This window comes from Budorcas taxicolor, chromosome X (genome assembly GCF_023091745.1).
Source record: "Budorcas taxicolor isolate Tak-1 chromosome X, Takin1.1, whole genome shotgun sequence".
Classification (NCBI taxonomy): Eukaryota; Metazoa; Chordata; class Mammalia; order Artiodactyla; family Bovidae; genus Budorcas; species Budorcas taxicolor.
In genome coordinates, this window is record NC_068935.1 from 111,302,404 (window position 1) to 111,319,146 (window position 16,743).

General features: G+C 37.0%; 1 protein-coding gene across 1 annotated transcript in view; it reads left to right on the top strand.

Annotated features, from left to right (window-relative positions):
- The window catches only part of DMD (dystrophin), a 2,235,978-nt gene that overhangs the window by 705,562 nt on the left and 1,513,673 nt on the right, over positions 1 to 16,743 (top strand). The window contains exon 17 of the mRNA XM_052663429.1: positions 7,449 to 7,624. Within this exon, the coding sequence (XP_052519389.1) occupies positions 7,449 to 7,624 (176 nt within the window). The remainder of the gene's footprint in view (positions 1 to 7,448; positions 7,625 to 16,743) is intronic.

A 16,743-nucleotide genomic window follows, 5' to 3' on the forward strand; every position in this document is an offset into this window, starting at 1 on the left:
AGACTTGGCAGCAGGTATTTAGATGTAAGAAGGTATCTATCTAGATAAGTCCCAAAGTCTGTAGTCTTGTGATTTTTAAATAGAGAAAATTATCTTCTTTGCCAGAAGTAGGCAACATTCTATGACTCATATAAGTTCATAGATGTTATTCCCATTTCATCAATATTTTGCTATATTTCTAATGAGCATTTTTGCGATGTTCTGAACTATAAGCACAAAAATCTAAAAATAAAATTAATATACTCAGAATTCTCCTCCTCTTGAACATGAGCATTCATATTATGCTTTGTAAGTCTGTTTCTGTCCTCACACATCCCCAAATAGAGAAAGTGGTTATTATGTATGAATATGTCTGTTCTACATTATTTATATCCTGTAGAGAGTTTTCAAACTCCTGCCAGACATGTGAGTAATGTAAAACATGGTTGAAGATAATAAGCTAGTATTTTTTATAATACCAGAAATGCAAATAGATGCAAAAGCATTAAGATGAAAATTTCTGAATTTGCCTTTCTTTTCTGAGTCCATGCTTATTTTTTAGAGATCCCTGGTTTTACTCTCTATAAAATATTTTACATGCACATTCTGACTATACCTGTTCTCAAAGCATTATTTTGTAGACCTCTTGATACATAAAATGTAGTTACGATTGGTTTGCCTCTCATCCTTTTGCCAATGATTTTAATTAAAAATACTCTAAGGCCTTTCAATTGACAACCCTTTTCAGTGGTTCCTGAAAGCTCTCCAAGTCTAATCAGTCTGCTGCCAATTAAAAAACAATTTTAATGGCTTTATAAAACCTAGAATTAAAGTAAAATTTCCTCACTTCTTTTAGGTTTTTTATCTTACTTAATTCATGGTCTAACCATCTTGAATTTTAGAGCATCTTTTGGTTAATTGCTTAGGTTAAAGGTTTGATTAGAAAATGTCCAAGTTACAACTCAAATAACTTTGGGAAATAGCTGTATTCTTTTGCTCCCTTCAGCTAAAGTAGAGGTTTGACAATGGGCCTTGTGTATTTCAGTGCAATTGGTTTTATGTTGTAAATTCATTTATCCACTACAACATAAAATGTTGTAGGCACTGCAAATTTAAGAGACTAGAGTTGAATTAACTGTTGGAACTGCTCATTTCTTACTTATAAAATGAAAAAATTGGCCTACGAAGATCTCTGTAGTGCCCTTCCAGTTTTAAATGTTTATGATGCATTTCTCTTTGCTTGAAATTTTATATAAAACTCTGGAGTAATTAGCAAAGAGATTCCAAGTATCTCTACTATATAAATCTCAGGAGTCAGCTGGAAGATGATAATAAAAATAAAATTTTCTTCCTATTCAAAGAAAGCTGAATTCTGAAATAGTTACTCATCATGAATATGTAATTAAAATACCATGAAGATAAAATACTCAGCCTCTATATGATAAATCTGTTGTCTGCTGACAATAAATAACACATCAAGAAATATACAAGGGTTTTTTTTTTCTTTTTTCTGTATGCTTAATAATCTGCATCGCTAGTTAAAGAAGGTGTCCCATTGCTTTATGTCTGATGGTGTACAGAAGAAGGTCAAGTGGATCAGAAAAAGTAAATCTCATTGCTTGTTGAATTTTTGCAAAATGTAGTTAATTCACACAGTTGCTCAAGTTCTGTGTTTAATACATATCATGAAGCCAACAGATATCTCTTCTGTCTAGCAATTTGTATGAAAGAGAATTTGAAGTGAGGGACAAAATACATAAAATTAAATGGCACCCCACTCCAGAACTCTTGCCTAGAGAGTTCTATGGACGGAGGAGCCTGGTGGGCTGCAGTCCATGGGGTCACTAAGAGTCGGACTCGATTGAGCGACTTCACTTTCACTTTTCACTTTCATGCATTGGAGAAGGAAATGGCAACCCACTCCAGTGTTCTTGCCTGGAGAATCCCAGGGACAGGGGAGCCTGGTGGGCTGCTGTCTATGGGGTCGCACAGAGTTGGACACAACTGAAGTGACTTAGCAGCAGCAGAGTTTTACAGAATAAACCTTAATTATTAGATAATATTTTCTTAAATGGGAGAACAACTTCTTTTATGATATCTCTTCAGTATTGACTCTTATCATGCCCAAGATTCTAATGTCAGTATCTTCAAGAAGCTATACTGCCTTAATATCAGTATCAAAGTAGGAAAGTAGCTGTTAACTACAATTTAGTTACCAAGCCACTCTCATGAACTTGAGCACTCCTTCGTGCTACACCTAGCCTTGGTAATTCCTCTGTGCTTGTTCATGAGATAGAGCATTTTATAGTCTTTTGATTAATAGTCCAGCTTCCTTTGTGAGCACCTGACTTTTTACCCCAGTTTCCTCATGAAGTTCAACCTATAAATCCTTTCTGTGCTTAGAACTGGAATCCTTACATCACCAGGTAGGTATGCCTCGTGCTACCATGCCTATAGAGATCATTTTAAGCCTGGCTACCAGTTATCAGCTAAAGCTGTTGCTGTGATTATACAATATGTTTTACGCTGTAGAACTGCAGTCTCCCCATACCCATTAAAGGTCAGTCATCACTCTAAAGTTGGATACGTATAAACAACACAACCAGAAACTTCAATCCATGCTTGTCAACCTGCTTGTACCATTTTTTAAAAATCAGATATTTTTTCATTTGATTGGTTTTGCACAGATTTTATTATTATTATTATAGTTTATCAGGAAATAAAGGGCTTTAAGGTTGTCATATGCCATTGTGTATACCTTCTGTCTTCTTCTAACTTTGTATATATATGTGTGTGTACACAAACATCATACCCAATTACACCTCTTAAAGTCACCATTCAGACATTTGAACAGGTGTGGCAGCAAGTGATCACAGCTACTAAGAGCTGGATTAAGGAACAATCGGATTAGGGTTTATAGTTCTGCTGTGCTGCTTACAAGTTGAATCTGTCTGAAATTTTTACTTCTAATCTATAAAATGGAAATAACCTTAGTACTTGTTCTTAGGGCCATTGTGAGGTATGACAGCTACCACTATTAAGCCTTTACTGCTTAAGTAAACACCTAGCTTAATGCCTGAAACATGCAGAGAGCTCTGTAACTTGTAGCTTTTATTACAAGTATTTTAATACTAATAAAAATGATAATAAATGAGGTAACTGATTTTTTGTACATTAAATATCTTTTAGTAAGTTTTTGAAAAATGTTTAAATAGTATCTCACAATGCCAGTAGAAGTCTCTAACCTCGAAGAACTTACAAAGTCAAGACTATTTAAATAATTAAATGGACAATTAAAAGGTGCAATTAAGAATACAAGCCAAACTGAAAAAATGATAACAGCACAAAGTTAATTTAAAATGTAAGAACAGGTGGTAAGTACAACTAGTTTCCCATAAGAAGCTGGCCATAGTGATGGAAAATAAATATTTCCTTTCATTACATGCTCTTTTATATTATTGAAATATGCTTGAATGTACATACAGTTCCTTTTCACAATGTGCATTTTTAAACAAATGGAAGAGAAAATGTAAAGAAAGATTTTCATTGTTTGAAAATAGTATGGATTTTCCAGACCTACTCAAATTATACAGCCTTATTGAAAAAAGATATACACCCTAGAATGATCAAGATACTGGGCATGTGCTCTTCTAATTTTTCTCACGATGGGAAAAATGTAAAATTTGGAAATTAACATATATCTCTTCATGAGTAAGGGTCAGTATAGAAATATTCCCGAATTTTCTCTGAACTTTTCAGTGGTTATTACTAATGTGTATCCAGAGAGTACTTACTGGGTTCAAACATTACATAGTTGAATTCTTGCGACCAGCATGGGCTATGTGTTTGGCGAGGTTCAGTGCAGAATGAATATACAGGGGTTCTTTCCCAAAATTGTTAAGAATGTCAAGAGAGTGACGGCAGAGCATGAAACCAAGTGTGGAATCCTTTTGAGTGAGGGGACCTGGGTGACTACATGAGTTGTTCACCCATGATGCAGGTCTTGTTTGCAATACTCTTGTGAGAAATATATTCGTATTCATATTTTACATATGAATAAGAAAACAAATCAATGCTCTGAAAGTATAACCAGCCTGCCTCAAATGTTACAGGATGTGAACTGTGAATCTGGTGTTTGAAAATTGTGGAGCCTGACTTAAGGACCTCCACTTTAATCATTGTAAAAGGAACTAGCTTCCAAACCTAAAGACAAATAATTCTAAACTAATTCTTTTCCATTTTTAGTAGCTAGTTAACTGATATTTCAAGGGGATAGTATTTAAAAACAAACGTCTTTGGTTTTCATGAAGATTTGCTTGCAATTATTTTGCATTCCTGAATTTTTCATATGGAACTCACCTTATTTCATAGTTATTGGTGTGGTTGTCACCTTCACTACTATACTGTGAGATATCTAAAAATAGAGATTCCATTGTATTCATTTCCTGGATGTCCTTTATATACTTATATATCTGATATGATACTGATATAAACATTGTGATTCAGCTGCTGAATAACTTCTGCAATTTTAGATTGCTTTAATGGAATATTATGTCCAAAGCCAGAAAATCTACGTTTTGGAGCACCAGTCAGATTAAATCTAGTTCTAGCAAGTGTCTGGTATTATAGAGCTTGTAAATAAGATTTATCAGAGTCATGGTTATCAAGCCTCAGACCTTTAAGATGGTCAGGTAGAAACAGTCACCTTACTCTGTGGTTCAGGGTTCAAGATAGATTTTATTTTATTATTGTATTGCTATTCATTGACTTTTTAGGCTGCACCCAACCAGGGATCGAACGCGTGCCTCCTGCAGCAGAAGCACAGGGTGCTAACAACTGGACCTCAGGGGAATTCCAAAGAAAATGAAGTCAAAATAATGCAGGCTTCCACTAGGTGTAAAAGATCTTTGCCAATGGGAAAATTTGCTGCCATACTCAGGAAGGACTTGTCTGCTTCTGGAAGTAGTGAATCCTGTAATAAAGAGGAGGTTATACTCAGTGACCTCCATAATCCCTTCCTGCCTATATTTTTAATGATTCTAACAGATAATTAAGTGTTCACAGTCAATAGCTAAAGCCATGGGGAAATTTAGTACCTAACATTGTTTGTTATTCTGGTGTAGGTTTTGAAAGTAATTATGAGTCTATTATATATCATGAATTTTATCCTATATTTGTAGGGTCAGTGCACAGATGTTTTCTTATATCATCATCACTAAAGAAATAAGTGATGCAGTACAGTGATAATTATAATATAGAACAATTACACAAGTCTGCTATTATTTGATGAAAAATTATTGTTTTTTTCTTTCTTATAAGCTTTGCTGTGTTCTTAAATGTCTTTTCATAATATATGATGTTGCTGTTATTCTTTACCCTCCATGGGCACTTCAATGAATTTCATAATAAGTATCAATGAGAGGATATTATAACATTTTAGAAACTAATTTCACAGCCAAATACTCAACACACATATTTCATAACATTGGATATAACTACAAAAAAAAAAAAAGTTTTGTATTTTTGGAATCTCTGCACTTTGGTGTCTGCACATATAAAGGTAGAAATTTGCCATCAGAACAATATTTTCTTCAAGCCACCATTGTATATCAAAACAATATGCCCATAGTTAAAAAATATTACTTTGAAAAAATTAAATCCTCTTTAAATCGAAGTTAAAAACTGTGTTCAGGACTTCCTTGGTGGTCCAGAGGTTAGGACTCTGTGGTTTCACTGCAGGGGGCAGGGTTCAATCGCTAGTCCAGGAGCTGAGAGCCTGCGAGTCACATGGCTCGGCCAGAAAACTTCCCCATACCATGCCCCCTCCCTCCTCCCCCCCAAAAATTTTGTATTCTTTTTGGTCAAAGGTAAAATTAATTTGATCATGCAATTGTCATTTCGTGTTGAGTTCAGTTAGGCTTGAGGTTCTATTTCAAGCATTTAAAAAAAACCATGCTACTCTCTGCTTTCATTTTGAGATAACTCGTCAGTGGACTATATAATTATCATTTGAAGCTCAGTGATTGATTCTAAATAATGTATCTATGGAGATCTTAGAGAAGATAAAATCTGTGCTTGACACATGTAGAAACATATCTCTTAATTTTTTTTAAATCTATTTAGACTATCAAAATGGTAGTCCCTAAGGCCTTGGCGTTTGTAAAGATATGGCTTGCACAAAGGGTAGCACTTTTAAAGTGCATTTGTCAAAAGCATTTTTGCATAAGATATCATGAAAAAAAGATTTCATTACCACATGCCAATTCCTATGTGGAAGCTAAAATAAGATTATGAGGCTTTCCTGATTGCCTCCCATTGAGGGAATTGGTCATCATGTGTAAGGCAGGGAGGTTCCTCCAAACCTTTTCCTTATCTCTTGACAAATTCAGGAAAATCAGTCAAACTAATCTTGGCCCCAACCGAATGCTTGTCAAGTACCTGTGAGTGGAGCCATAGCAGTTCATAGCAGACCTGTTTTGGTCTCCTTGGATATAGATCTTCAGAAAAATTTTGATTACTAGAAGTGTAATGATTAATATCACAAGAAATAACTTTTTACTCCTCATAACTGAGGACTGTAAAGCAGCATTGGTGGTTAAGGCAGGAGAGTGTCTCACTGTTTGTGATTTATCAGTCTGGTAATGACTGTGTAGTGAAGGGATGACCTCTCATGATGGCTCACAAAACATATTATTCCAAAGAGTTTTGACCTATATCTTTAAAAAAAAGAAAACAACAACAACAAAAACTTTTTCAGGTCTGAACACAAAGTATGATTCTAAACTGAGAAGACTCGAATGCTAATTTTGGAGACTCAAATGTTTTAACTCAATCACTAATTTAAATCAAGAGCAGTATGCTTTTTAGCATTTGAAGAACATTCAGCTTAAATGTATTTCTAGACTGATCACAACTTGATATTAACCATTTGCTATAATTTAAAGACAGATCACTTGCTTGATTAAAAAGTCATTTGTTACACAGTTCAAAGAATTTTGTGTCAAAATTTACAGACTATAAATAATCATATACATGAAAACCAAAGATGCATTCAATGAACTGTTTAATAAACATGTAGAGTGAGCCAGGAGTGAAATTGGTCCCGGAATACTTTAGCAAAATTTATGTTAGCATCGTGAACACTTTAAACAGCATGTCTAATTAAATGTCAGAATGACACCCTAAATTTTCCTCCTTTGCCCCCTTTATTTCCCATAGCTGGACCAATAAATTGAAGAGGCACTAAGTTTACTCCTGGTTTTGAGATTACTTGCCTTTATGATTTCAGTCAACATAACTTGAGTCAGATAAAACAATTTGATTTGGGTTCAATATGGTGCTATTTTGATCTGAAGGTCAATTTACCAACAAGCAGGAACAGTTTCTCATTATTTTCTTTCCCCGCTCCGAGCAGTCTTTACTGAAGTCTTTCAAGCAATGTGTGACCTCTGTTTCAATACTTCTTGCAGATTTCACAGGCTGTCACCACCACTCAGCCATCACTAACACAGACAACTGTAATGGAAACGGTAACTATGGTGACCACGAGGGAGCAAATCCTGGTAAAGCATGCCCAAGAGGAACTCCCCCCACCACCTCCCCAAAAGAAGAGGCAGATTATTGTGGATTCGGAAATTAAGAAAAGGTGAGAAGCTCTTGCTCATGGCTTTATCCTCAAGCAAGGGTAATTGTTAAGAAGGACAACTCATTTACAGCTATTTTGATGGCAGTGTTTTTACTTGGTTTTCCCAGAAGGCTCTGGTGTCTATAATGTCAGTTAAGTTAGTGGGGAAAATTATGAAGTAAGTTGTAAAATTTCTTCAAGCAATCCCTGGCCCACCAGAAACTGAATGGTTAACGGAAAAGTGAGTTTTTTTTTTCTGGATTGAAAGAGGAAACTGCAAGTGATGAACTGCCATGGATACAGTTTATCCTGAAAGTTTCCTTTTTTTCTAATCAAGAGCCTGCTTATTCAGTGCTACTTTTGCATTAAATGCCTTTTCCAAGTAATGGAAAGGACATTTTCATGAGGAAGAACTACACCTATAATAGACATGATCCATTCTGTTAGTTTACGAGAACATAATGTCTCAATCTGTGCGTCCTAAATCAGGAGTAATTACAGAACAGATTTCCTGTTCTTTGATATTTATAAAGTCTTATCTTGAAGGTGTTAGAATTCTTAACTGATCTTTTTGTGGATATTCTCAACTAGACATTGTAGATAAGTAAGGTATTATGTAAATTGGTAGATATATTAAAATGGGAATAAAATGTCATAAATGCAAAAGCTAGCATGAAAATCAGAAAAATGGTACAATTTCCTTTTCATGCCAATTATTATAATTCTAAGATTAAGAGAGAACATTAAAATCTGCCTTACATTTCTAAGCAGCATTATATTGGGGGATGCATGGAACACTTGACATTAGAATTTGTGTATACAAGGGTAGGGAAACATGAGAATAACATGTACGTAAAAACAGTGTCAGATGTTTTAGGCAAAGGAAGAAACATCTGGAGAAGTTTTAAGGTGCATCATTTGGGACTTTCTTTCTTTTTTTTTTTTTCATTTGGGACTTTCAATGTTGTGATTTAGTCGCTAAATTGTGTCCAACTCTTGCGACCTCATGGACTGTAGCCCGCCAGGCTGCTGTGTCCACGATATTTCTGAAGCAAGAATTCTGGAGTGGGTTGCCATTTTCCTTCTCCAGGGTCCCCAACCCAGGAATCAAACCCCTGTCTCCTGCATTGGCAGGCAGATTCATTACCACTGAGCCACCAGGTAAGCCCTGGAACTTTCAATACTTCCCTGTTAATCCGTGACTTATAACCTACTTTCATAATTCCACAGTACACAAAAGGGCTTTTCTCCCTGGCTGGAGCTGCTTGGCTGAGTGAATTCTCTTGTCCAGAGCTCAACAAATTAAAACCTACAGGCTCAGTCCACCCCACTGCCGGTTTTTGTATGGCCCATGAGCTAAGAACTGTTTTTACATTTTTAAATGGTTGAAAATAACCAAAAGAATTTCATGACGTGTGAAAATTTTTGGAAATTCAAAGGTCAGTAAGGTTTTATCGAAGCAATGTTGGACTCATCCTCCTATGTGTCATCCTTGGTTGTTTTCACATCACAAAAGCAGGGTTGGGTAGTTGTCGCAGAGAGTATATGACCTACAAATCCCCAAATATTTACAATCTGCCCCTTTATAGGAAAATTTTACTCAGCCTTGTTCCTATCAGATGGTTCTCAGATCTTTGAATATTGGCATTCTATGTGGGATGACAACTTCCAAGAATTCTGCTCATGATAGTGGTTGAAATTTTAACATTCATTGATGGAGAAAGAATATGACAGCAAAAATAAATCAGTAAAGCTCTTAATGAATTTGCCTTTTATTAATCTTAATAGCATGGCTATTAATTTGATGCCTTGTTCAATATATGTCTACAGACAATGCCTGGTAGGCACATGGATTTATGGATCCTTTGCAACAACCTAACAGCTTTCCAACAAATATCTAAGCAGAGCAATATGGAAACCTAGTTAACTTACCCTCCTAATGTATTCATGACCCTCCTAATACGGATATTAACAGAGCAGGTTGATTCCTATTTATCTCTATCTTCAAAACCATCTTCTTGGTTCCTGTATTTGGTTAGGAAAAATGTGTTCTGAGCACATTTTTGTTTTCAAGAGAGTGTGACTAAGTGGTGAAATGTTTTGTCTCCTAAATTCTGTTTGTATCATATGCTCTCAGCCATTTTTTTTGAAGTTCTTTGAACGACATGTCCAATTAGGAACCTAAAGGATATATTATTTAAATAAAAGCTGACACTTATTGAGGATTTTATTATGTACTCAGCACTAGATTAAATGCTTTATTCGCATAGCTCATTTATTCTTCCCACTGACCCTACCAAATAGCCATACCCACCAAATAGTTATGGCTATTACTACTATTACACACAGCTTCAGAGTGCCTGTGTCAGGGTTTCAGCTGAAGGAACCTGACAACAGAACCTGGACTGTGCAGTTAAATGCTTCTTTGGTAGATAAATGACCAAGGTGATCTTAGGTCTCTGTTTGCCTGAATCATCACAAATTATAACTTTTGTTCCAGCATAATTATCTAAAGCACCAACTTTCACTCTCAGATGTGTCCTGATTTGGACAGTAGGGTAACAGAGACACTCTGTGTAAGAGTCAAGATTGACCCTTTTAGACTGAACAAAGAGAGCAAATGAGCAGACATTTAGGCACAATTAAACTGAGTAAGTGATAATTGTCTATGGGATGGGAATTGATTGAAATATTGTAAGAGTTCCAGAGGTGTCGCAAACATGACTGAAAACATCATGGTGGCTAGCATTTCTTTCTTTTCCCAGGTGAGAACTACTAGTGTTTAACTGCAAAGAGTGTAGTGTTGACAACCTATTGAATGCTGATTAAAAAAAAAAAAAAAAGATCTCTTTTTTCAGCTACTCTGACACACTACTGTTCTACCCCTACTATTCTTTACCTGACTTTTTTTCTTCCTTTTCTTCCTTTTACCTAATTCTTATGGTAGTATCTCATAAATTAAAATCTTTTTGCCCTTCTGACTTCTTTATCTGAATTACTCCCTCTCGATGATTCAAGTCTGACTCTCAATGAATGACTCCCAAATTTCATAGCTTCATATCTGACACTTTCCCTCAGATTTTACTTTCTATCTTTAAATCTACGATCTGGGTACTTCTACTACTGCTCTAGGCAGTGCTTCAGTTTTTATCAATTCCAAACATTTGTTGCCTCCAATTACCCACACCTAGTTACTCAGACTGGAGAAGGCGATGGCACCCCACTCCAGTACTCTTGCCTGGAAAATCTCATGGATGGAGGAGCCTGGTAGGGTGCAGTCCATGGGGTCGTGAAGAGTCGGACACGACTGAGAGACTTCACTTTCACCTTTTACCTTCATGCATTGGAGAAGGAAATGGCAACCCACTCCATTGTTCTTGCCTGGAGAATCCCAGGGATGGGGGAGCCTGGTGGGCTGCCTTCTCTGGGGTCGCACAGAGTCGGACACAACTGAAGTGACTTAGCAGCAGCAGCAATTACTCAGACATTGCACACGTGTTTTAGTTTTTGTAACTCATTGCCTGCATACCTAAAGAAGTAGGAAATATTGGAAAAATCATGGACTTTGGAATCAGGATTACTCAGGTTTGAAATCTGCCTGTTTTAATTACTAGCTTATGATTCCAGCAAATTATCTAATATCTGTGCCTCAGATTCAATATCCTCACTTTATTAAACACTGGCTGTGAGGATTAAGTAAGAAGCATTTAATACAGTTGCCTGTAAGGTAGTAAGAATTCAACAAGTGCCATAGCTAGTGGTCTTGCTTGCTTATGTTAATGCTGTGGAGGTAGAGGCAGTGGTGGAAATGATGGTGGTAATTGAGGTAGTGATGATAGTGAAGATGATGGTTGGTAGAGAAGGTAGAGATGGTGGTCATGTACTATTGGGGAAATAAATTCTGTAATAAGCATCCTCTGAAGCTTACCAAATGTAACAGAAAATTAACTTTTCATCTTCTTCTTCAAAACAGAATTTACTGTCTGACTTCTCCATTTCTGTTCCTTACTTTTTTCCTGAATTATTATTATTACACTGTATTATTGGGCAAGTGTCATCATTTTAGCCATTTTCCAGTCATTCTGTCAATGCCATGCCTTAAGCCATATACCTCCTTGTGGCCAATTTGCCCCTCCGCTTTCTGATTAATCTGCCTTCAATTAATGTACCTAAAGTATTGCTTTTATGCTGACCCTCTTGGCTTGAGATCCCTATGACTCCAGTTGTCTCCACAATAAAACACAAATCCCTTCCTGTGGTATAAAATGTTTCTCCCACCAATTTTATGTATGTGTGCTCAGTCATATCTGACTCTGTGATCCCATGGACTGCAGCCCACCAGCCTCATCTGTCCATGGGATTTCCCAGGCCAAAATACTGGAGTGAGTTGCTGTGCCCTCCTTCAGGGGATCCTCCCAACCCAGGAATCGAACCCACGTCTCCTGCATTGTAGGTGGAGCCATCAGGGAAGACCAGTTTTAAGTGTAGCTTCCCCTGAATCTTTTCTCTTCATCCAGTATGTTATATTCATTTTTTGCTATATGCCTCAGTGTCGCCCACATAAAGTTTTTTCATCACCAATCACACCAAAATAATCTTGTTATCCGATTTTTAAACATTTTACTTAGATTTCATACATAGTACCATATATGCAATAAAAATCATGAATATTTGTTGAAAGAGTAATAGAGTTCCAATTAATTGTGATAACTCAAAATCTTATTTTTCAGTAGCATTTAAATAATTCCTTCTACTTCTTCATGGATTTTTTTTTAACAACAAACAAATGAACATCCTGATAATCTTTAATATTATAATTTCACCCATTAGGACATCATTATTTACCTGCAGTGATTTTGGAGCCCAAAAAAATAAAGTCTGACACTGTTTCCACTGTTTCCCCATCTATTTGCCATGAAGTGATGGGACCTGATGCCATGATCTTTGTTTTCTGAATGAGCTTTAAGCCAACTTTTTCACTCTCCTCTTTCACTTTCATCAAGAGGCTTTTTAGTTCCTCTTCACTTTCTGCCATAAGGGTGGTGTCATCTGCATATCTGAGGTTATTGATATTTCTCCTGGCAATCTTGATTCCAGCTTGTGCTTCTTCCAGCCCAGCGTTTCTCATGATGTACTCTGCATATAATGAAATAAGCAGGGTGACAATATACAGCCTTGACATACTCCTTTTCCTATTTGGAACCAGTCTGTTGTTCCATGTCCAGTTCTAACTGTTGCTTCCTGACCTGCATATAGGTTTCTCAAGAGGCAGGTCAGGTGGTCTGGTATTCCCATCTCTTTCAGAATTTTCCACAGTTGATTGTGGGTGATTGCAGCCATGAAATTAAAAGATGCTTACTCCTTGGAAGAAAAGTTATGACCAACCTAGATAGCATATTGAAAAGCAGAGACATTACTTTGCCAACAGAGGTCCATCTAGTCAAGGCTATGGTTTTTCCAGTGGTCATGTATGGATGTGAAAGTTGGACTGTGAAGAAGGCTGAGTGCCAAAGAATTGATGCTTTTGAACTGTGGTGTTGGAGAAGACTCTTGAGAGTCCCTTGGACTGCAAGGAGATCCAACCAGTCCATTCTGAAGGAGGTCAGCCCTGGGATTTCTTTGGAGGGAATGATGCTAAAGCTGAAACTTCAGTACTTTGGCCACCTCATGCGAAGAGTTGACTCATTGGAAAAGACTGATGCTGGGAGGGATTGGGGGCAGGAGGAGAAGGGGACGACAGAGGATGAGATGGCTGGATGGCATCACTGACTCGCTGGACGTGAGTCTGAGTGAACTCTGGGAGTTGGTGATAGACAGGGAGGCCTGGCATGCTGCAATTCATGGGGTCGCAGAGTCAGACACGACTGAGCGACTGAACTGAACTGAACTGATTAAGGAATTTAAAATTCAGCTTTGTACTATACTGCTGCTGCTGCTGCGAAGTCACTTCAATCGTGTCCGACTCTGTGGGACCCCATAGACGGCAGCCCACCAGGCTCCGCTCTCCCTGGGATTCTCCAGGCAAGAACACTGGAGTGGGTTGCCATTTCCTTCTCCAATGCATGAAAGTGAAAAGTGAAAGTGAAGTAGCTCAGTCGTGTCCGACTCTTAGCGACCCCATGGACTGCAGCCCACCAGGCTCCTCCGCCCATGGGATTTTCCAGGCGAGAGTACTGGAGTGGGGTGTCATCACCTTCTCCGTTGTACTACACTACACTTTCTTAATTATGTAAGGTGCATTTAGTTGACTCCTTAATAATGATACAGTTTTTACATTTGCTATATTTACTGCATAAATTGTCCTCCTTACACTGAGATATATAAAAGTGCTTAATGATCTTGGGTCACAAGGTAATTATTTCTAAAATAAATTATCCCTGTAGTTCAGTGATATTATTTTACATATAGGTAATTATCAGAGTGTGGAACCCACTCTAAGTTAGAACTAAATCTATTATACAGTTAATTGGGATTCATTGAGGAGATTCATCCCTAATCATGTAACAGTTATTTTAAGAAACTTTTCACAAAAGCTTTCATTTACATTTTTGTATCAGCGAGATGAAAACAATGGTATTTTGAATTGTTTTTTAAATAAATGCAATCTCAATAAAGATAATGTTTAAGTTATAGTGTTAATGAAAGTGTCTCTGACCTCAAAGGAAGTGTAGAGAGATTTAGAAGTAACAATTCACTGAGTCTCTATCTTCTGCTATGTAAGCAGAGAGTCTTGTTTGCTCTCTCTTGCTATGTCCCATATGCTTACTAAATGGTGGAAGAAAGTGCCTAGATAACTATGTATTTGTGTAATTATTGTATTTTCTATTTTTCAGTTTGTGTTTTTTATTTTCTTGTAAAAGTCTACTGCCTGAATAATGTTACTTTATGTCACATCCTTGGAAGGAAGTTAAATGTGTTAGATGAGATCTCTCTTTTTGCAATTTTTTTTGAAAATAATGCCTACACAATTTTAAAAATATTTACTTTAATTAATTCCCAAACTATAATGTGGAAGTTGAAAACCAAAACATTTTAACTTATTCAGAGAATCTAATTAGATGATTAATGTGTCTAAGAGCTCATTTTTTATTTTCTATATGATAAGTTGTTCCTAAAATACTTGAAATGTTCATCTGATAATAATATTTTTTTTTCCCAATGGCACTGCCCATAAAAACAAAACCTTGCTCCTTTTATCTAAGGAAACTACACTCTAGACTTGTTTCTGGTTACAGGTTAATTGAGGTTCAGAAAGGTTAAATAACTTACTTTCAGTGGCAAACTAAAGACTAGCTACTGAGTCTCCTAATTTCTGTCCCAGTGTTACATTTGAAATGCCCTACTTCTTTTTATGTATTAGAGTCAAATGACCTTGGTCATAAACTCAAATTTCAGTTCAGAAACTACTTTTGGTGAATAATAGAAACCTTACAGACCATCTTCAGATATTCCAAAAAGATAACCATCCATTTAAGGCTCTTAAAGCTAATTTGTCATATAAATCAAGAATATCAGTAAATGTGTATTGAAGAATATAAGAATGATAATTCTAGAGGCATGCTAAGTGGCCAGAGAACAGATCAAGCAGTGATATTAATACTGCAGTACATGACACAGCATGCTTGGGGGTTTGCTAGAAGTGCAGATTTGGGGGTTGTTCCCCAAGCTTGCTGAATCAGAAGCTCTGCTTGTGGGCCCAGGAATCTTTTACAAGCTCTCTAGCTCATTCTTGATAAACCTTGAAGTTTGAGAACCCTTGCCCAAGAGCAGTGGTTCTCATACTTTAGCACGCATCAGTCATTGAGAAGGCTTGTCAAATAGCAGATTACTGGTCCCAGCAGAGTTTCTGATTCAGTAGGTCTGAGGCAGTGCCTGAGAATTGTAATATCTCACAAGTTCCCAGGTGATGCTTATGCTGCTAGTTCATGGCCCACATTAAATCAGTGTACTAGAGTATCATCTTAGTTTCATCCTAATTCTTGCTTCTCTCTTCTCCAAAGTAGCCCCATCTTGTGACACCTCTAATGCTTCATGTTGAAATGATCTTTATATATGCTTGTTTCACCCCCTCAGCTCAGGGCTTCCTGAGGCCAGGGTCCATATCTTACTCCCAAAGTGTTATGGGGCCTTCGAATTTGGGGATGCCCAATACATGTTTTGAATTGAAATGTACTATACTGAGGACTGATTTTCTAGTCATAGCAGTCGTATGAAAAAGTGCTCTTCTAGAAGGCAAGGCAAAAAAGAACGCCAACCAAGAGGAAGGTAGAGCTAGCTTCCCAGAACCATAGCATGCAGTTTGTTCCCTGAGTGAAGAAAATGGTAGTCACATATATTCGTCTAAAAGCAGCGGCATGGTTAAATGCAAAGAAAAGTTGATTCTAATCAGAACATATGAACTACCACTATTTCCGTTCTTCTGAGTCTTTCTTTCCCCCTCTCATACTGTACATCCAGTGCTGAAACTGCACTCAACAAGCTTACCAGAGATCTCCTTAATTGACAGCTCCAAAGGTCGCTCTTCAGTTTATCCGTCTTGACCTCTGTGCTATGCTTGACAGTGGTGATTAGATCCTTCTTGAAGTTTTCTGCTTTCTCAGTTTCTGAGATATTGTTCCCTCCTGTTTCTTTTCTCCTCCTAACACTTCGACTATGTCTTCCCATTCTCATCTTCCTCTCCCTTTCATGTTGATCTCCAAAAGACTTATATTTTGGCATTGTTTTCTTTTCATGGCACTCTGTTGTCCAGGGTAATGCCATTTATCATCTTGCTTTTATTAGCCATCTATACCTGATATTTTCCAAATTAATATCTCTACCGTAACCTCCATTTTGATGCTCATACCTGTAGCATCCACAGATTTTTTGGGCATTTGCACCTGGATCTCTTACAGAAATCACAAATGAGGTTCTGCAGTTTAGACTGCCCATCTTTAGAGAGTATCATTCACATCATAGTTATCATAGTTTCTACAAACAGCCTTCTAGACTTGTGCAGTGCACAGCCTGTGTAGCCATTCACAGCAGTTCTGATCTTTCCACTTTCCTAAATCCCTTTAGGTATGCCTCTTGAATTCTCTTTAGTTTATCTCTTTCTGTACATCCAGGCTGCCTTTCCCCTAGTTTAGTCTCTGATACTT